The sequence below is a fragment of the Gallus gallus genome, chromosome 5 (genome assembly GCF_016699485.2).
Source record: "Gallus gallus isolate bGalGal1 chromosome 5, bGalGal1.mat.broiler.GRCg7b, whole genome shotgun sequence".
NCBI classification, from domain to species: domain Eukaryota; kingdom Metazoa; phylum Chordata; class Aves; order Galliformes; family Phasianidae; genus Gallus; species Gallus gallus.
Window position 1 is genome coordinate 13,065,122 of NC_052536.1, and position 22,999 is coordinate 13,088,120.

General features: G+C 38.2%; 1 protein-coding gene across 2 annotated transcripts in view; it reads right to left on the reverse strand.

Annotated features, from left to right (window-relative positions):
• Positions 1–22,999, reverse strand: part of KCNQ1 (potassium voltage-gated channel subfamily Q member 1) — a 321,505-nt gene that overhangs the window by 227,414 nt on the left and 71,092 nt on the right. For both annotated transcript variants that reach the window (XM_421022.8, XM_046942042.1), the window contains exons 3-8: positions 12,917–13,043; positions 11,629–11,707; positions 11,100–11,196; positions 10,560–10,700; positions 3,107–3,217; positions 623–718 (exon numbers count right to left, since the gene is read on the reverse strand). In XM_421022.8, the coding sequence (XP_421022.5) occupies positions 623–718; positions 3,107–3,217; positions 10,560–10,700; positions 11,100–11,196; positions 11,629–11,707; positions 12,917–13,043 (651 nt within the window). The remainder of the gene's footprint in view (positions 1–622; positions 719–3,106; positions 3,218–10,559; positions 10,701–11,099; positions 11,197–11,628; positions 11,708–12,916; positions 13,044–22,999) is intronic.

Consider the following 22,999-nt stretch of genomic DNA (forward strand, 5'->3'; position numbering starts at 1 on the left):
TGAGTGAGGGGGAAACAAGGAGGAAAAAAACATGCAATGAAATAACATTAATACTTCTCGTGAGTTAAATGCCAACTTCACACAGAACTGCAACCATACTTTTAACAGACAGAATTAAATTTTCTGCCTCTATGTAATCCTACAGAAAAGATTGATTTTGCAGAATCTCACATTTCCCAGTCATCTCCGATTTAATTCTCCTAAAATTGAGATTTTTAAGAATTTATTTGTACAAAGGAAAAGGAAATATATCTGACATTCGTTTCTACAAGGAACAATATTGTTTTAAAACATGATTTTACATGAAGCCTTTTCTCTATTTTTCACTATTGCAAACACAGCATTTCATAACTTTTTCCACAGTTAAATTGTTCAGCAGCCACAGGATAGCCTTCAGTTTCTATTTTAAACTGCTAAAGCAAAGAATTTGATCTGATTTGGGAGTGAAGCTTCCTGGTCATTAGTTGAAAATACCACTGTAAAGACAGAAGTTGTTTAAGAGATTTGTGTCTGTAACTCATACACAATTTTCTACATGAATTAGGCTGTGGAACATTGCCAAGTTTTGAAAAAAGTACAAATGGAGAAAAATGATAATATGTGAAATGCAAGAACTTTGTACCTGTATGAGAGAAGCAGCAGCTGGAATTTGACGGTTGAAATGCTTCTGTCTTTGTTTCTGCTGTACCTTCAGGGCAAAGCCTGAACCAAGGATTCCCTTTGGGAACAAAAAAAACATACAACTAATTTATTTTTTTTCGTATATTTTTAAAAGGACGAATGAAAGCATACAAGCTTGCCAAATTATGTTGTATTAATAAACTCCCATTCAGCATCATAAAACCCCACTAATTACGTAGAGGAAATGACTTAATACTGTTTTTAGACTCAGTTAATATTACTTGTTGAAACAAACTATGAATGCTCTCGTGGCCTGATCCAAAACCTGTTGAAGTCTGCTGGGCTCAAACACTAAAGAGCAAGCAGGATTGGTAATTCATACCCTCCAAAAGCCTCATAAATGCTTGTGCAGGAGAATGACAGAGTAGGGAGAAATATAAACCTGATGTGCTTAACTTTGTTTTTATGTTTAATAAAGCTTTGGCATGGTAAGATTCAGCTCACAAGAAAGCCTTTTTAACTGCAGTATAGCAACTCTTACACTTATACATTATCCTGTGCAGGGATGGGAAGACAAGAAAAAGGAACATTAAAATTAGTCAGGACTAAAGTGAGTTTAACTTGAGGCTATCTTAAACATTTTCAGGATAAGCAGCATGGCACTGAAAGCAGCTTCCAAACATAGTTCAAAGTCCATAATTAAGTATAAGGCAAGCCACTTATGTGGTCATGCGCATAGCTACAGACATATTTAACAAAGGTCTTACCACCAGACAGATAAAAATACTGAAATCTTCTATAAATCAGCTTATATAACTGCACCTACTCAAAAGAGCATAATCTGCTTTCTGCAGTCATGGTATCAGGGCAGCCAGTGATCTTGGCTCAATCTGTAAGAACTGTATTAATCACCTGGTGTTTTGAAAGAAACAGGAAAGACCTCTCCTATTACAATCATCGAGCCAAGATCAAAGACTTAATGATGATCAAACATCCCATGTTTGGAAAATGCAAGATCACTGCTAGACCCAGAACTCACACCAGTTTCGTTTAGCCACAACAATTACTTTTGTCTGTGATCTTAGACAGTTCCCCTCATTTAAAAAGGGAGCAAGTCAGTGTGCAATAGTTACCACTGGAGCTTCAAATCCTAAGTTTCCCCTTATGGCCAACTCACAGAAAACTGTTCAACTCAATAATAAAACCTCAGTGATAAAGGTGGTGCTGGGGGGTTCTTTCATTTCTACAGGTAAACAGAAAAGCATTACTGTGAACGTGGAGCTGCTATACATGTATTTACAAGACATCTTTGCTGTCATTCAAGTCCAAGAAGAAAAACTCAGCCAAAAAAGCAGACTTTCACATTTCTCTTGCAGGTCATTTCATTTACTAAGTCTCTCTTCTAATCAAGGTACAAATGTGAAAGTAAAAAGTCAAGGGGAGAATACATTTTGAAGACAAACGGATCTTGGAGAGTTTAAAAATCTATACTTAATTACTCTTCAAAAGGTTGAGTACTTTTAAAGTAAGTGACTACTCTTAAATAGCCACTTTAGTTTTAACAGCTGCTGTTAAATACTGTGAAGAATTTTTGTGGAGGTACTGGTATAAAAATATTATTCTTATCCATCACGAACTTATTCCCACCACTTCCCTGCCACAGTCATACCATGCTAATTCAACTGAAAAACTTGCTGAAAAATAAAGCTGGCAAGATTTTGGCAGTAGGGAATGTTCTATTCAGATCCAGATTCTTTTTTCATCCAATTCACATCCAACTTCACAGACTTCTTGACAGCACAGTTCACGTTGCACAAACATTTTAAAAGCACAATTTACAAGTACTGCTAAATTTTTGAAAGCAATACCCTTAACGATTCTTTGCACTGAACAATTTTGGGTTTCCAAACCACAGTCTAGGTTTTGCTGATCTTGACTTTACTCTTGGTACTCAGGTGCCCCGTTTCTTGTTACAAAGTACTAATCTGTCTCCAGCGCAAAGAGCCAATATATCTTTAAAATCTCATCCCTAAATCACTTTTGAACGTGAGACTTTGGCCATAGTCATACATTAACTTGGCAAGCAGATGCGTTAGCTGCCAGCATTGCTGCACCTGACTGCTTACTGCTGCCTCTGCCAGCAACACCGTTTCTGTAGCTCTGCCAGAAGAAGAGTGTGCATAAGAACCCTCCAGTTTACCCTGGACTTAATCAGTTGAGTAAACTACGAGTAAATGCCTTAAAAAGTCAAAACATTAAGTCACAAAGTCCAGAAGTAAACAACATGAGAAGTACTTTCTTTGCACTTCCTAGATGGGCAGAAAAAGTGTTTTGAATTACATATCCCTTTCTCACATGCACAGAAAATTTAATGCTGCATACAATAAATACCCCAGTGTTTGGGTTTAGATTCTGAAGTTTAAGGAGTTACTAACAAAAAGCTTTCTCTGACAGCGAATGGATCAACAACAAACAAATAACCTACCGCAGGTAGTGCAAAAAATGAAATTGCAAACACTGAAAAACAAGAGGCAATGGTCTTTCCAATCCAAGTCTGAGGCACTTTATCCCCATAGCCAATAGTTGTAACTGTCACCTGTGAGGAAAAAAAACATACAGCTTTACAGAAAGTTTTAATGTGTCAGTTTTGGTTGGCTTTTCTTTATTCCATTTTTATTAATTTATTTTAAAGAAATATTAGTTGCATTCCTAACCCTCCCAGTGACAATCTATGTGACATTAAGAAGGCAGTTCCCTGCCCTCGGTTTGCTTCCTCATCTATAATAGAATGAAAGAGGTACAGGAAATTGAATTACAATAAAATACGTGTTTAAAATCTTGTAAAGCAAAACCATTAATGTAAGTCTTCGTGGCTTAGTCAACTTTACAGTGTACGAGTTACTGGGATATGGGCTGCCTGCCCATTCCATACCCTTCCCTTAGAGGGAGGCTGCCAGCAGATCTGAATTGCTGGTTTTCTTTATGGGCAGAAGTTTGCTGAGAGAATTTCAGGGCTGTTGCAAAGAAAGACTATATATAAGTACACACACTGTAACTATGGAACACAAATGGGGTCAGACATGAAGTATTCTAGAGAATAATGTTGGCATAAATAGCAAGAGAAGCAGAAAAATTTCCGTACAGCAACAGATCCTTAAAACAGCCTAATGAATCATAAACTCGGACAGAACATCGAGAGCAAGAACAGATAATTTAATGCACACATACAGGAAACATCTGTTGAGTTTGGGTTCCACTGAAGTAAAGATTACCACCATGGTGATGTAGCATAACAAGGCTTAATAAGTCATTATTTGCAGGAGCTCAAAGAAAGAATGGATTTGTTTGAAGCAGAAGGGATAAATTTGGCATCTGAGAGCAATTTAAATTCACCTATGTCACAAGCTATTCCTGAATTTGGAAATTAGAGAGATTTTTATCTGTGGCTTTGAAGAAGGCTAACCAAACCAGAACATGTGAAACACGTGAAGCTCTGAAGCAGCTGAAGCACACCTCAGCTGCTGGATGTTCACGTTTCCCTCTGAGAGCATGAGCTTCAGCTGCACAGGCCTCAAAAGACATCAGTCCCAGACAGTAACACCCACACACCATCCTTCCTGTGCCTTGCAGCCACTCCCAGCACCTGTCTGCTTCACTGCACACTCCCTAGCAACTGTGGAAACTCAGGCAGCATCTCCAGGGGAGAAGAGAACAGTAGGAAAGGGCAGATTTATAGAAGTGAGATATTTCTTAATGGCATGAAGGAATGGAGAGCTTGGGAAATAGATGGTCATGACAGGTGGCTCAGAAGAAGTGCTGCCATCTGTCACATTGATACCCATCCATTCCTATTAAAAGATGAGACACCAGAGGGAAACACTGTATATTTATGTTCCCACCTGAGAAACACCTGAAGCAAGCCATCTACACTCACTACCCACCTTCCAAGCAATTTATCATGCCGTGTCTTGTCAAATGCATGACAAAGGGACAGCTGAGGCTACTTGAAGTGATGACGATACAAGTTTGTTGCAAGTCTGATACATTAAAATGAAAATATTATATTTTGGTTAAGTTATTAAATTGTGGCTGATTTCCAAACCATGTTCCCATTCAACACAAGGATTAGTAAGGTAAGGCCAATATACAAATACCTTGGTCTGCATTCTTGATATTGTTTAAATACCTTACTTCAAAGCCTTTGAAAGAATTGAAGGAATTATTTTATCCTGTCACCCATAGGAGAAGTTCCATTTAAAGGAAATTCTAAATTATAATTACAACTTTTCTGCTCATAAAATACCGTCTTACAAAAACAGCTGAATTCCGGCAAATGTGATGGCCTCCAGCACCATCTTACATCAAAGACTATGAGACAAGCTGTTTTGTGCTCAGTTTTGAGAAACTTTATACAGTCATGTCACTGAAAAACAGTATCAACTTTATATTCAATATTGAGTATATTCAATAAGATACTACAATCTTAATGCCTTGTTTAAATACATGCATTAAATAGAAATGTGAAAAGTAAGAGATGCACAGGAGAAACTCATACAAATCTAAAAGGTATCTGTCTTTCCCTCCCTCCATTACCAACCCCATCCATTCCCTCTATAAGAAGGATCAGCGATAGAATAAAAGCATTTTATATGTATTTTGTTTGAGATATATTTTTAAAAGACATTTTGGAAATAAATAGCTTGCAAATCACAATGTGTTTAAGTTAACGTTTTCCTCTATCCTCACAACTAACCCATTTACAAATGCATTGTATTCCAAAATTATATTTTCTTTTTCACTAAAATATATGTTGATGAAATCTTACATGCCAAGTTTCCGTCCTAAGTGATCTTTTTTAGTTAAATTTAAACCCCCTAAAGAGTACAATACTAATTTTAGAAATGTAAAATAGGATCACAGTAATGGAAATATTGACTCAACTTCTACTCTAGCTTACTAAATACACGGACATAATAAAGCTAAATTGATACAAGAGCTCACACATTAAATTTTCATTGCAAAGCAGTATGGAAAACTAATTGTTTTAATTAGGAGAAAAAAATCATATTTATCTGCTGACAATTTCAGAACTTTGATCTGATGTACATCCCAGGCTTTGGTGCTAGGATTAATCTTGTCCTTATTATATGTGCATGAATAGTCGAACAGAGGAAACGAGAAGCAAAAATAAATAAATAAATAAATAAATTAGGACAACAACAAAAAATAGTGATCTCAGAATGGTCGCTAGCACTGAATAAAGATTTTACTCAAGGCTGTCTGGGTAGAATGAGAACAAACTAAGCAGGTGCGTAAAGTTGCTCTTGTGATGAAATGCTGAATGCTTTGTGCTGATGTAGGTAGTTCAGCAGATATAGTATACAAGAATGCATGACTCGGGGGCAATAAAAGGGGAGATATCACAGGTCTGGGTAAGCAAACAAAGTAGATTTTGTTCGCTGAAGCAAAGAAGGGAATGGCATCTTTAGAAACAAAGTAATTAAGGTAGTCTCCAAATCTGTAGCACTGAATTGCAGTGGGTTTTTGTGTCACTTTTTTTTTTTTTTGTATACCAAATAAAATAATTTTCTGAACACTTAAGTACTCATCTTGATTAAGTCAAGCAATAGAAGAACATCCAGAGATACACCAGAAACAGACTGTTTCCTTGACTTCTTTGCAACTGAAATATAGCGTAAATTGCTAATTGGTTTAAATGCTCTTCTGTAACGAACACATTAGAAGCTTTTCTACTGCCTGACATCGTACGTAGTCAACTTAGTCAAGTTTAAAGTCTTAAAACCTTCTAGCAATATCATCATTTGTATATAAAAACTCTATAAAGAATAAGATTTGTGAATATTTTTACTTGGAGCTATTTATTGGGAGCAATTTGAGACCTGAACGCAGTAGTTAACATGTACACAAGTAACAAAACTCACAGGTGACCCAGCAGCTTTGTGCCCTCGCCTGATAATTCACTGTGAGTTGTTTAGGGGTTTTTTTTGTTTGTTTGTTTGTTTTTTAACAGTACAACAATATGTGCCCTTTTTCTTTGGGACACTGCAGACTGCACTGCCATGTGGCAGTCCTTCTCTGTTGCCTCATCAGATGAATGGGAAATAGAAGGAGATCTGCTGGCCACCAGCAGCCAGCATGCAGAGTCAACAGGCAGCTCTGTCTATACGATCTGCTCTCACCAGTGCTCCAGTGCTGAGCTCGACAGTACAGAGTTCTCTAATCTACAGTAAAAGGCTTTTTGTTATCCAGGCCTTGTGCGAGAGACCATTTCTGCACAAAAAGTGCCAAAAAACAAAGCAGCAAATTGAAAAAGGCCATGATTTTGGAAGTGCTGGGGAAAGTTATGACCATATGCAGATAGTCTGCATAGTTGTGAACTGCTTCTAGAAATTCTGCAGCTTTTTTCTTCTGCTATGTACTGGTACTACTATTACTACACCTCACAAAATACAGTAATTGTAATTAAAAAGAAACAGTATTAGGTTTAACAAGAAAAAAAGAATGGTTAACTGTATACAAAATACCCAAATATCTTAGGAGAGAACTCTGAAAACATTTCCCTGCAAGGATAATTCTACCCATGAGATTGGAAAATGAAGTTAAATCAATTAGGCTTTGCTATGCAGGAACACTGTTTTGCTTAGAAGTAAACTTATCAGTGTTTGCTGAATTCGGTCCTCAGTGAGAAAGCACGTATTTCAGAATTAAAGGAATAGGAACCTCTTAACTAAGACTGGTATTTGCAGATAGTTCCTCAATCCAGTCCAAAGGAATGGGCATAGTGCAATATATTCAATAATTGCTTCTGGCAAATAGTGTTCATGATTAAAGAGACTGCTAGCACAATCCACGAAATGGTTTTCCTGAAGGATGTTTGTTCAGATGTGAAGGCTGGAAATTGTGTATCAATCAGTGGATATCAAAAGGAGAGCTCCCATCCATCTGCCCGAGGCATGACTAATTTCAATACTTAAAGGGAAGAAAAAAATTTAAAAAAAGGAAAAACAACCTAAGAACAACAACAAAACAAACAACAGAAAGAATAGGACAATAACACTTCCTTATGAAGATCTTCTTTGAGTGACTTGATAAGAACATCTTGCTGGTTTGGTTAGTTTGCTGTTTTAATTCTTATTTTTATTGTCATTCTTTAGGTCTTAGTGACTGTATGCCTTGTCATAAAGAACAACGTAACCAGACTATTTTGAATACCTGCCCTACGTAGATGAGAGATGGATGATCTTGCTTGTGTTTTATTTGCAAACAGTAACTTTGTCTTTTATAAGGCAATACAGGCTGCCATCAGCAGAATTATTTATACAATACGCTCTGCATTCAAAAGCAGCAGTAATGCAGACAAGTCTTTAATCCATGTGACAAGGTAACCACAGTTTTCTCCAAGAAGCCTACAAGCTAGCCAATAGCTACAGCCTGGAGTACTGAAGGAAATTCAAATGAAGTCCAAGATGCCATTTTACATATGGAAATGGAACAACAATATAGATTTAAAAATAACAACAATGACAATGAAGAACATTTAATTAAAAGTTATGCACCCTATGGGTGTGCCTACAGTCAGCAAAGCAAAGCACTATATAAGTACCCAGCTCCAGATGGGAGTTTAGCTGTGGTAACATAGACCTTTTAAATTACCTACTTTATGCTATGTTCTATTACCATTACCCAAAGAACTTTTTTTAGCAGCATAGACATACACTGAGCTAATTAAAAAAAAAATAAGGCACAATGTTGTAGATTGTGAAACGATGGGTGCGTGAAAACAGCATCAAGTTCTGGTCCTTTAGATGTATTCTCTGCTACAGAAGGCAAGTCAGTCCTAGGACACTTTTTGAGAAGTGAGATCAGCCGCGTGCCAGAGAGATCATATAACTGTGGTGGTCTTTGAGATAGGGAATGCAAATTACTTTTTGTATACCCAGTCCAAAACAGATGGAGATAGGTTTTCAGTGAGCAGAATTTGTGGTGCTTAAGCCATTCTGAAAATTCTGCCTAAAACATAACTGAAACTTTCGAGAACTAACAGTTTAAGAGTTGTTTTTCTGTTTGATGTTTTGTTTTAAATGACTTTGTGAGCCTCAGCAGGAAGCATCCATTAGATATCGGCCAAATTTATAGGGTTTTTTTTTAATTAAAACAAACAAACAAACAGAAAGAAACCACCATCAAAACCAGATAAACCTGAACTCATTTCAGTTATGTTTTGCTAAATCCTTCCAACATCTGCATTTAGAGCAGAACAAAGACACTAACTTCTATTTCTAATATTAAATGAATTGCATTACAGACTCACTGAATGCAGTATCACAGCCCAAATGGTATCCTAAAATAAGTTATAACAAGGAGATACCGTGACCATAATTAAATCTGTTGATTAAACAAGTTTACTGTAATGAAAAAGAATAAATAACTGGCATATGCATTAATTGAGCAGTAATTCCTTGAAAGGAAAATATTACAATATCCTGACAGATCTCACTGCCTCTATTGAAAGCTTTACTGTATTTCTAGAAAGCCAGTCTCATCTGTCATGTATTCAATTTTTAATGCTAATGCCAATGACAGCATGTGTTTTTAAATGCAGCCACATCTGCCATTGTTAATTACTGAGTCATGTGAGTCCCGTACTGTAAAATAAAAACACCGTGATGATATGAAAGCACTGAAGAAGCTCCTTGTCAGAAAGCCACTTCCTTGCACTACACAGCAAGTTTTCTGGTGCTAAAGGGAGCTTTCTATCATGGCAAACAGAGAAAAGAATTCATCAGCAGGTCTTAGTAGTAACCTACACAAAATCTGTTGGATTCATACAAGGCAATATGTAGTTCCTTCCTTCCTGAAACAGAGAGTAGAAGTGTTTGTAGAGAGAAGACAATATGAAAACACAGATGGAGAAGTTCATAAAAAAAAAATACTGGTCAAGAAGGTATTCCCTGTTAGTGAAATGGAGGTACGAGGGCTGCTCCAAACATAATCACTGATTCACAGAATGGCCTAAGTTGGAAGGGACCTTAAAGATCAGCTAGTTCCAACTCTAGTTCCAACTCCCTTCCTTTGAACTCTAGTAGGAAAGAAAAACAATTACAAAATGAAAATCCCAGAACATAGCAGCCAACAAAATATTTGCATATCGTGGAAGAAAAAGAGGGAATTGTTACTAGCAGAAATAACAGCATTAAAAAATGAGCTGCCAAATCAGTACGTACACACAAAAAATAAAAGGACAACTGTCACTAGCTGTTGCAGCAGAAATTTATAAGCAAAACTGAAGACTCATCTACATTACAAAGTATGGGATCACCTTAAAGACACCTGTAATATCTCTGAGCAAGATAGCAGTCAACTTAGTGAAGAGGAATGCCACATACAGATACTGAATTGGTTCCAAAGCAATATAGCAATTTTAAAAGGTCCTATGCCCAGATTTATTAAGCATCTCAGATGCTCCTTGTTCTGGAACTAGTCCATTCTGAAGAAACAGGAAATTACTGTACCAGGCTAAATGATAAATCATAGATAAACATAACAGCAACAACAAAAAAGAAAAAAAGCAGCCCTGACTTAGCAAGACTTATTGTATTAGAAGGTTGAACCCTACCATGAGATATGCAGAAAGAAGTAAATGACTATAACAGATGGAAACACAGCATATAGAAACATCTATTCTTATTTCTATATCTTGTATACATAACTTGATCACTTTGGATCACATAAGACTAAAAAAAAAAACAAATAAAACCACAGATCTTCTATAGTATTTTCTTGGTTTCACAGACTCATGAAACCAGAAAATTTACTGCATCAATAAGAGGTCACGTCGAAGTGCTGCTCTCCCTCCATGTCTGCTTGAACTACGCTTCATCCTTGAGAGTGCTAACATGTAAAATTGCCATACTTACTACTCCCCACCACAGGGCATCTGCGTAGCTGCCAAACTCCGTTTCTCCAGAATCATTTACAGCATCTTTTTCAGCCAGGTACACAAAATAAGAGGAAAAGATCAGGCCCAAAAATCCAATGTAGAGTGTAGTTATCAGTTCCTGCAAACAGAATGAGATTAACATTGACTCAGTGCTGTTGAGACACTTAAGTTACACATCACTGTCGTTCTCTAAAAGAGAATTGCTTTGGAAGATTGCAATTTCAGCATGTAATAAACACTGACGCCAATTCTTGGCTGGGAACTTAATAAGCATCCACTGTGCTCAACGATGAAAGAATTTACTGAGTATCTAATGACTTGGCCCAGCATGCACTGTCCGAATGTTAGAAATAACCAAATGTTCCTCATGTGCAACTCTGAGGAATCAACTTTTTGGTCACCAAATATATTTAACATAATCAGGATGTCTGCATAGACACTGTTTTGAATATAGACACTTAAATTACTATTAAATGACATCCATTATTCTGCCATTCCTCGGAGTACACAAACTTACTTGTCTGTGTATGAAGACAACTGATCCCAGCAGCCTCCATGTGCCACCCTGACGGTCAACATGCAGCATCCGCAAAATCTGCAGGAAACGGATGCCCCTAGAACAAAAGTTTTAAATGAATAAAGAGGCCAAATATACATGAGAAGAAACAGAGGTTGAGAGAAGAAGTCTGTGTCTTCCAAAGAACCGTTTTAAGAGAGATGCACAGTATTCTATGGTAGACTTTGAAGTTTGTCTCTTTGAGGAGAGGGTGTGCATGCCTAGATGTTCACCCCTACCCCAAACAGACATACATTCATTGCTAGAGCAAGAAAATTACAACCAGAAAACAGACTAAACATTTTATTCTCACTACACTTCATGACATTACTGTTTCACACCCATATGCGAATGGTGATCTGCTCTGTTACTCTGCAGATGTCAGAGGAGTGACTGCTTTTCACCCTTATGGGAGGTAAACAAAAGGGGGGGAAAAAAAGCCACCTAATTCAAACAGACAGCATTATTTTCTTCTATTGCACATAATTACCTGATAGCTGAGGTTGCAAAGACTTGACCTTTAGAGCCCACACACAGAACTATCATGGAAGCGACAACTACAATTAAATCTGTAAAATAAAAGTCAGTTGAAAAAAAAAATGAGTTAGAGGCAACTTGTAATGCTTCCACAAGGGTGTCAGTAGAACCAGTGTCAGTTTTACTTAGAACAGTGACCCCAGGTGAAGGCTATCAGTTATATCTCAAGAGATCTCTGCTGTAACAGAGATTTCATAGTTGCAGTCACATCTGAGAGGCAGCTTCACTCATACATATATTTTATATATATGTATATGCATATACATGCACAATATGTATACAATATATATATATATATGCATACTTACAGAGAAGCTAAACTAAACAACTTTATGACTGTAACAATATCCAGGTACAAAGTTCTGTAATTTGCATTTGAAAAGCTTGCGAATAGTTTATGAAACAATTCTGGTATATTCTGGTCAACAACAAATAGCATTTCTGAGTAGAGGAAAGAACTGCCAGAAAACAAGCTATATTGCACTTCTATAACAATACTCCTCTCCAAAACTTGTTCTGTTTAATCTATTTATATTTTAAGTGCTTCAGGGCAACTGTCCTTATATAGCTCTCTCGTGAGTGAGATTGCTTCTGGGTTGTTACATTTCTCTCAGCGAAATTAAACACAGGACAAGCATTCTATAAAAAATATGAGTTATGACATGTAGAGAGAATGCTAATGTAATTTCTATGAATGCTGAAGTCAGTCAGGATATCAGCTACAATGGTGTCCAGATCCAAATGCATTGCTGAGGATTAGTTTTTGATTTAATAGGTACACAAGGTAATTGCAGTGTATCTATTGAGCTGCACCAGGCAGCGTGTGCCTCAACTAGAGTGCAAAGTAACTCATACTAAAATACTCAGAGGGCTTTCAGGGAAGAAAAAAAAATAAAGGAGGTTTCAGCATCTTTAAAAGAAAAGAAGTTGCAGCAATTCTAAGTGTTTGGATCCCGAGGTTGCAGGAGACAGGACTATGGGTGAGACTTATTTCTGGCAAAGCTTCAGATCACTCGCAAAAAGAAAACACACTGCTTTTCTGGAAAAACAAGCCAAGCTACATTTGTTTTCAAAAGAGTGCCATGGATTTCTGAGAGGAAATTCAGATCTACGATAATACTAATGACAAGAGCTTTGCCTTTAACTTGGCTTCCATTTCCATTGAAATTTATCTTTTCAGAACTTTGAAGTATAACCGTTACTTGGTGTTTACATCAACCTTGCAAGCTGTGCATACTCACCGATGATTGAAATAGGCTTCCTAGCAAAACGAAGCCTTCCCCATATTCCAACGTATTTACTGCGACATCCTGCTGACCATAACCGAACCACATATTCTGTTCCAAAGAACACCACTAACACGATTTCCTAAAAGAAACAGAAGACGGAGAACCAGATTAATGTTCTACTATCTTTTCATCTTTTTCATCAGTGTCAGCTATACAAAAACTATTTAAAGTAACAGAAAAACTGGCAAACAAAAAAAAATTAAAGACTGAGAGCAAATGTAAATAATTTTTTAATTGCATGCGTTTGGCTCGTCTACGTGTGCAAGAACTGAAAACCATTCTGTACAACTCACTTGGTCTCTCTAATTCAAACAAAAGGTTTCCTAACCAAGCCAAAGAAAGCAAGCAGAGTCTGTATTCAGAAGATGAGTATTTTTCTAGTGAATTTCATTTCAGGAAGAGGTGTGCTTCACATTCCATTGACCATATCAACCACACATTTATTTATACTTTTTCAATCTTCTTTTAATCTTACATGGATGAAAGTAACATTTCTAGCACCCACTATTGACATGTCAATACTCAGGTGTGCTGAAAACACTTTAAGACATCAGGCACACCTTCTTGTCAACAGTAAGAAACAGGAGTCTCGTACTGAAGTGCTGTGGGTACCGAGCCACGTGTTAACCACAGACTAACACTAAGTATGGCTTTGGAAATCTGTACAAAGCCATAAATCTCAAAGACATCTGACATTTCTGTTGGTACACAAAGGTACCATTTTGTCGTACTTGGAACTTGGTGTGCAGATAAATCTTGTTTTTCTAGAGACTGGCTGAGCGTGGCATATTCAATATAGTTACCTCAAATACCAAGGAACGGCAGTACTTCCTTATTGGCCAGCTTAACTAATAACAGGTCATATTCTCTATCACAGCCATCATTAGCAGAGACTACTAATTGGAATAGTGACAGTGGCTTGTAGCTGAAAATACACAGCGCGTGACATACAGAAAAAGTAAATCAGATTAGTTACTACAGCTCTGTAGGACAACTCAGATAATGAACTCCTTATTACAGAGAGCCATTTAATATGGAAAAGAAGATGAAATGCTGCTGAACATTTTACCCAGCCTCTGCCATTTCTGCAGCGTCCACTGCTGTTTTTCATGAGATCAATTTAGCAAATGCAACTCGAAGCAGTAGCTATGATGTTCTAAATCAACTGAAATACTCAAGATGCAACCTTAGCCCAGACAACACCAAAAAGTCATATAATCAGCTTCAAAGATAGACAGGATATTGCCCTGAACAGTCAATAAAGTAACTGGCCTGTAAGAAGAGGGGAAGAAATTGTTATGCATTAATATACTTCATGATATTATTTTTGTGGCTTCAAAACTCCAGTCTTCTGATGGCATAAAGTGCTCATCTCAGGGCACTTCAACGTTAAAATTACCCTGCAACACTTCCAAAAAGCTAGGAGAATGCTAGCCAGGACTCTCCTCCTCAGTTATGAAAAATCTTATCGTGCCTGCACGATGTCAGGTGCAGCAGCAGAACATCACAGTCGGTTATATTGTATTCCAATTACATTTTCAACATCTAATGAAATTGTTCGGATTGTTGGCTGTAATGAATACAAAGCTCAGACCGTCTGACCCAGCCAAGAATCTCTTGTAAAGCTTGGTGCTGAAAGGATCCATCAGAATCCTTCACTTAACTTTAACTAATTTGGAGTATTATTAAATCTCCTTTTTTTTTTTTTTTTTTTCCAATAAAATAAAGCCATATTTCTAGTCATAAATCTAAAGAAACAGTCTCTGTAGCAGACTCTTTAAGGAAAGATTGTGTCTTGTGATAGAAGCTGCAAATGCAACAATATTCTCTCTGGTCCAGTTTCACTTCATGTCGTTGAAGAACCTGCACCAAATGACAGAATTAATAGTGCTGCTTTCTGTTAGGTTCCGTTACTGCAAAACAAACTACCAGAGGCTGTCTTTGCTGATCAGGTGATTGCATTCATTTCCAGGACATTTTCAATAAACTCTAATATTTAAGAACATTTCAGACTGCAGAAAACAAATGCATCGTCTTTCATCAGTACTAAGAAAGAAAATCCCTCAACAAAAGACAATAGCAACAGAGCAAAGAGCAAGAACTGCCCTTCATTCAAAATAATTAATTGGAGGAAGGGAAGTATGGCCTCACATCATATGCATTAGCCATTAGCACAGACAATACTCTTCAGATAACCCTGAAAAGCAGGTTACAAAAAGAAAAAGAAAAAAAAAAAAGGAAAACAAAACCAAGAAATTTAGTAGGAAAAGACCAAAAAGACAAACTCACAGGAAAGATTATGGTTTGCACAATAAAACTGTCCACACTCCAGCCAGAAACCACAGGCTTGTCAGGATTGCAGTTTCATTTTGATAGCAAGAAGGTAAAAATTGAAAGCCTGGATTGTGCTTTAAAGAAGTGTGTATTCTCTGCGTAGGAAATTTGCATTGGAGCTGTGTGTGTATGTTTTTTAAGGCCCCTCCATGGTTCGTTGGCTAACAGGAACATTGGCAAGTATGCAAATGTGGGCTGTTCCAAAGACAATGCAACAGACATGCAGTCAATGGTTACTGTCATCCAGTTCTTTGCATGACACGCAGACAAGCTTAGAGAACATTGATTGTTCTATAGACTCCAGTGACTGAAGGGAATGACCAGTCGGCTTACACCAAGACACATTTTTCACTCCTGACGTTTTGATAAAGGCTTATTGACCTAAATGAGACCCGAGTTATTCAGGGAACATCAGGGGTGAAAGTGCACAAGCTGTTCTTCATGGTCATGCACAAAACCTCCAGGTATCCATTAGCAACTGGCAAATTCCCCCTCCCCTGCCCGTGGCTGTGTGACAGACAAAAGTGTTTTTAATACCTTGCATTGCATAAGTCTAATAAGTAATCCCTCAGGGGCAGAGAAGCCTGATGAATTTCTTGTCAGTACACATTTATATTAGTGGCCAGAAACTTGCAGACAGAAAAGAAAAAACAGGATTAGAAAATTATGCCTTACTGAATTATCAAATAGGAAAGTGCTAACTTTACTGACTACTAAATAGGAAAGAACATCCTATTTTTTCCATACAGCAGACTCACATGAAAAATAACATCAACTTGAAGGATGGCAACCTGATCCTTAGTTCATTTATGCAGCTGGTAATTAGGGTTAATCAATTTACTGGGATAGTTACACTGGCATAGAGCAGTAGAGCCTCACACCTGTGTATCTCAGAAAATCTGGGTCACACTACAGATAATTTGGGCCACTGTTTCTCAGACACTTTCTCCTACCTGCCCGTTTAACACATAGATACCGTATGCACCATAAAAATGTTTTGGTGCATCTCACAACCTGCTAGAATGAAACACCACCTCAAGAAGATTCAGAATAAAAGTGATACAGGATGACACAGGAAAATGGAAGAATAAAGCACTGAGCAGGCAAAGAGAATGCAAAGAAAGAGTGAAATAAGAAACAAGGCAACAGTCAGCACAAGGGAAAATTTAAAATACAGAAGAAACTGCAGAACACGGGTGGAGGTGAAGATTAAAGCTCAGCAAAGGAGTTTTCTTGCTTAAACTTAGACGTGCATGAGAACTGCACCGTGCAGTGACACACAACCCTTTGCAGCTTAATTCTGATCTCCCTTCTATAAGGTGAAAGCAGAAACATCTTACTGAGATTAAAAAAAAAATTATACCAATATGACAAAATGAGCTCTCCAAGAGATGGAAGTCGTGTACCTTCACGCTGTGGACACATAGAAGCCCTCTTGCATAAGAGACTTTTTTTTCCCCCCATTATTAATTTATACGTAGCTCACTCACTACTGCCATCCCTCCTGCACAGCCCAGACACAGCTTTATGACTTTGCAGCCACATCACCCCAACACAGACAAATAGCCACTAACCCTGGAAAGGGAGGCAGAGCAGATGAATATGAGATACACATGCACACAGCCGTTTCTGAAGAACTTTGTCAGTGAAAATAACTGTGCACCTGCGAGCAACTGACCATATATACTTTCACACCACTTTTAACTACGAGGAACAGCCCTTGTACAGGACAATCAGGCAGGACTGGTGTAACAAGTTTCAAGCATTTTCACGTTTCCTAGGTGAAACTAAGATTCCCACGTGGCCAAATACCAGGTATCAGACCAAAACATTTCTCCTAATGGCCAGAGAAGGAATTTGAGCCTTGGGACAGTAGTGTACTCAGTGCAGTGAATCCATTTCAGAAGACTATGAAAAAGATAGATTTTCAAGTGCATGTCACTACTCACTTCCACAGTTTTGGCATGGGAATACAAGTGCCTTTGGATTGATCAGTTACTACACAAATAACTTTAAGAACTGCTTCAAGCATAATTAACATCAGCCTGAGAAAGATATGGCAATTACCTTGCTAAAGTACACCTCAGCTTTTTCGAAAGGGGCTTAAGCTGGATCCACAAAAACACAGAGCCCTGCAAAACATACACATGCTATCTGTCATTACAGTTCCCATGGAAGGGAAGGACTCAAAGAACAGATTTAATGGAAAGCAGCCACTGTAGGTAAGGACAGTTCAACCATTACCTTGATGAATTTCAGAATACTACTAGGCAAAAGAACAAGAAAGTCCTTTCCATCAAAAGACAATGGGAAAAAGCTCTCTATTAAGAGAACTGTAGCTGAATTGAAAGAGAGATCAGACTTTTTCAACTGTGCAGTAAGAGATTCAAGCCTATTAAAATGCATGCTTTGTTTCAAACAAGCAGGGCTGTTTGTGAATGGACATAGAACGCATCATGACACTGTAACAGCTATTTAACAGATAAGGAAATTGCCTCTGGAGGCTGAGAAAACATTTGCCTGGAAGAACACATTCTGAGGCTCAGCCTGTAGACCTCAAAGGTATACCTGATCATGAAGTATCACAGAAGTTCATGCAGCCATTTGATGTGGGAAGACTAGATAAGGTCATCTGAAACTTATTATGAACAAGAAGGCCTTTACTCTGAGGGGTCTACATGTCTTTTTCCAGCAACATCCACAAAAACGTGAGAGGTAAAATCCATATTTCTGGTAGCCAACTTGAATTTTAGCTTTCTGAAAAAAAGCAAGGCCTGAAGACGCTGGAGTATCTGAATTAGTAATTAATTAGTCATTCTGATACATACAGAAATAACATCCTATCAAGCTGCTACAGTTTGGTACTACTGTTAGTGAACTCACAATGCTGAAAAACAAAATACTATTCTTCCTGTGGTTATACCAAACGAAGAACATTATTTTGGGGGGAGATTATCTCACTCATGGTGGGCTTTAAAAAAAAATTTCCTGCCTTCCCCCAAGCTTTAGCGAGGATGTGACTCCTGATTTCTATCCTGATTTCCATTATCCTTGTTGGAGAGATCAACCACATTATTTCCATGACTTCCAAATCTGGCTTCCTTAAGATTTTAGTTTCAAGTATGATAAAGTTTCATGAATTCCTTTAAACAAAGAAATAAGTTCTTCTATAGCTTAATAGACATTACATGCCAACCACCATATCTCGGCTGTAAGATTCCTGTGGCCAAATTTGCTGTGACACCTATTTCTAACATGAGGTAATGGAAGCGCTCTGCTAAGCTGGTACGCCATCTTTAAAGTGGAGTAAGTAACCTCCCCTCAATCTATGGCTTTGTCCACAGATCTTGACAAGTTTTTGGTTTTAAGGGAGCCAAAAGAGAAGACATCAGATGTGCTGATGTTAATGCAAAGTGACAAACAGCACTTGCTGTTGGCCATGGGCTGTGAAACTTGGGAGGAAAGAAACCTGCACAACATCTATGCAAACAGGGATGCAGTGTTATCCGCAGCCATTGAGTAGTCAAAAGAGGAGAAGCGCCTCTCTTGTGTAGACTTTAAGGACACATTTATAATCACAGAATCAGAAATACCACAGGCTGCACGAGCGCAGGGACAGCTAGAGCCCGCTTCCCAGCACGCTGCTCACCTGACACATCAGGGCTTGCAAAATGCTTCAGCCAGCACTTGTGCGCAGCCTGAGCCGGGTATGCAAATTTACAGCACTAAGGGCAACTGTTTCTTCTAATCTCACTCACTTTGTATAGAGAGGCCCCTCTTTGTTCTCTTCAGAAAGACAGGATTTTTTCCTGAAAGCTGTACTATTTTCTAAGACATGCAGAACAGCAAAATCAGGTGGCCTGGGCAAACAAGCATAGATAGACACTGAACTCCATAAAGTAAAAATTAATGCTCGATGAAGCACAGATCAAAAATAACAAGGTATGTGGTTTTACATATACATGAACACTTACTGAGAGCTACAGCAAGTAACAAAAGAGCTATTTAAAACTAGGGATTATTTTCCCTACTTGGTCTCCTCACTTCGCAAGATCTTAAAAGTTTTATCTTTTCTAATTAAAAGCAATAATAAGTTTTTAATAATATGTTTACAGCCAAAACATTCAGTGGCTTTTGCTGCGCCTTTATCTTCCTTTCAAAAAATCTAGGGTCAATTGCTAAAATTTATTATCTAGCAAATACGGTACCAAATGATTAAACAGACAACAGAAAACAAAAAACTTCATATTAGCATCATGTTTCTATCTTCAGAGGCCCATAATTAATCCTAAGAAGTTACTGGATATCACTGAAGTCCTCTTATTACTCTCTTAAATTAAGATGCATCACAACAGGTTAGGAGCTGACCTGCTGGAGAGGAGCTCTGCAGAGAAGGTCCTGGTGGCCAACAGATGGCCATGAGCCAGCAGTTCACCCTTATGGCCAAGAAGGTCTGAAGCACATTAAAAATAGCATGACCAGCAGGTCAGGGGAGGTGATCCTCCACCTCTACTCTGCCCTGGTCACATCTGGAGTACTGCATTCAGTTCCAGACTCCCCAGGTCAAAAAAAGACAAGGATCTTCTTGAGTCCAGCTAAGGGCCACAAAGATGACTGGGGCCTGAATCATCAACCTTATTAGGAAAGTCTGAGAGACCTCAGGGCTGTTCAGCCTGGAGAAGACTGAGCGGGGATCTTACATATGCTTATAAATACCTAAAGGGCATGAGTCTAGCGGATGGGGCCAGGCTTGTTTTGGTGGTGCCCAGTGACAGAATGAGGGGCAATGGGCCAATGATCTCAAACACATGAAGTTCCATACAAACATGATGAAAAATTATTTACTTGGAGGGCAACAGAGCACTGGAACAAGCTGGCACAAGAGGTTGTGGACTGCCCTTCCTGGAGATATTCAAAATCCACCTGGATGCCTTCCTATGTAACTTACTGTAGGGAACCTACTACAGTGGGGGGTTGGACTAGATGACCTCCAGGGGTCCCTTCCAACCCCTACAATTCTTTGATTCTGTGATTCTCTAATAGTCACATACATGTTTGTTCATGTTTTGAAGCTTACTAAAAGACAAAGTTAGAAACATTGAATGTGCTTTTCTATTCACCTTTAATCATTGCCAAGAGCACACAACAGCACTGGGACCACTAAAGAATACAGCAGGCCTGCAATTTTAGGTTGTGATTTTCCAAAGGCTCCAAACAACTAAATCCTATTGAATTTCAATAGGATTGGTGCACCTAGCTCCCTTAGGTGCATTTAGAAAACCTTTAATTGATATTATCTCTCTTCTCTCTGGAGGCTTCAGCCAAACCCAAATGAAGGCAGTAGAGTTTTTCCACTGACTACAAAAAGCCTCAGGTGTCAGTGGTATAGCTTTGCACATTATGGCATTGTCTCAGAGCACTGGTGTATTCCCACACCTTCACCCCTGCACAAGTCTCTTCATAATTCAGTCACCTTTAGCTTGTGAACTTAGTTGTTGATGATAACCACCAGGAATTTATAAAAGTAAATTAAGCTGGGCTTGCAGGTTTAGTTTATACTTATTTGAACACGAAGTTCTCCTCCACCACAAAGTATTCTCATGAACTAGACCTTAAATCCAAAGAATTTGGCAGCAGAAGGAAAGTTTCAACATCCTAACATCAGCCTAAAATTGATTTAAAAAACAACAACCCATCTCCTTTCTGTTTATTTCATGAACCTGTTATTCACAGTTCGTATGGCTCTGTAGAAAGAATTCGCATAGGAGTCTCTCCTTCAAAGTGAAATATGCTCTGGCTCCTCTCCAGCCCAGCATATGCTTAATTTTATATCTCAATGAATTCAAAAGAACTACACACTTACTTAAACTCGAGCACACGTGCAGGTCAGAGAGATGCACAGAACTGGTGCTACACAGAACGCGTTAGCATGAGTAGAAAGGAACTGTTGCAGACTATAAAGAAGCAGCCAAAGCCGTATAGTTTGTACTTTTGTGTTACAAATAACATTTTATATTAACACTATTCGCAGAGTGGCTACTCACCCCAAACTGATTATTTTTATTCTAACAAGCATCTCGTTGGTTTGTGGGTTTGGGTTTGGGTTTGTTTGGTTTTTTTTTGGTGGGGGGGGGGGAGGGGGTGGTATTTTAATATTACTATTATTATTATTATTTTAATTCAGTAGCCCTTTTCACTCATTTTCAGCAAAGCTACTTCATATCCTCGGTATCCTATGTGGAGCAGCGGATAAGTTCACTACACAACTAATGTTGGATTTACTGGAGGACCTCATGAGGAGGCTGTATGTCTGAGGGCTCACCTGCCTATTTCCAGCTCTAAATGATAGAGAGAGAAGAGCTAAGGTGTCCTCCAGCAGACCTTGTTTCTCTTACGCCTTTACACTACTGTTGTTACAATGCTAGTCCTTTCAGAGAAAAGAAAAAAGAAGGCATACCATATATTACCTCTTACCAAAATGCAGAGCAGCACAGAAAGAAGAACCTGGCTCCTATCAGCCTAGCTTAGCCAGAAATAGCTTTGCTTGGTACAGATAAAAGGAAATGTAATGAATTGTAGCTGGCATTTTTTGGATGTAACGGCCAAGCTCTGGTCACCTGTTGCACACAAACTGTTCGGTAACAGCAACACTTGAAATCCAGTAGCTTCAGACACACTAACATACAACCATTTTCTTCCCCCCCTAGTTTGAGGCCTCACTGATAGCAGCCAGGAAGTGTATTTCAAAGAGGGAAATTAGAAAGATTGGTGAAGAAAATATTTTTGTTCCACAGGTAGAAAAAAATGTAGAAAATAACCAAATTTTCTGTGAATATCCATTTTTCCTCCTTACCCACTTTCCACACTTGATTAGAAAAGGGCAGGAGATAAAATGAAGAAATGGACAAGGATGGAAAACTAGAAATTCACGCACACCTCTAGCTTTTAAGTATCTCTTACAGAACAAACATTGATTTACTTGAAAAAAAAGGTGTTTTTCACTAGAGTCATAATTTAAACACAAACTGTGGCCAGGTTTGATTCCATGTTCAAGTTTTAGTGATTTATTTTAAGCACAAAATTTTTTAACAAAATATATGTCTGTAGAATCACCTGTAGTTTTAAAGAATAAAAAGCAATGTGTTTCATGAAGCAGAAAAATTAGAAACCTACTCTTTTCTCCCTCTACAAACTTGTGGGACAAGAACTGTAAAAAAACAAAGAATAAATCCATTTTCCTTGTTTGTTCCTCCTCTCCCTCATTACAGCCAACAACTGACCAAAGAATAGTATGTTCCCACTCTGCAGTAAACATTATCTCTGATGCTCTGCCAGTACTTTGAGCACCTTTCTCCTCCAGATTTGACAGCACTCCACATTCATCTTCGCTCAGCCTTATTCACAGCCTCACCATTCTGCTCTATTCAGATTTCTCAATTTGTTTTCTCTTTAAGGGCACTGCCCAGAGTCCAGCACTTCCACAAGCTGCAGCAATGTCCTTGTTCATTCCATGGCTAGACAGGAGTCAGGAAGACTCCAGATTTATGGGAGATAAGGGCTTGATTTGTTGCTCAGCTACAGATTTCTCATATACCTTTGAGCAAACTACATGTAATCTTTATCTCTGTTCTCAATTAGGCAAACCCACTACTCTCACCACACTTTGCCACGTGAACATCCCCTGGATAAACACAGTGACAC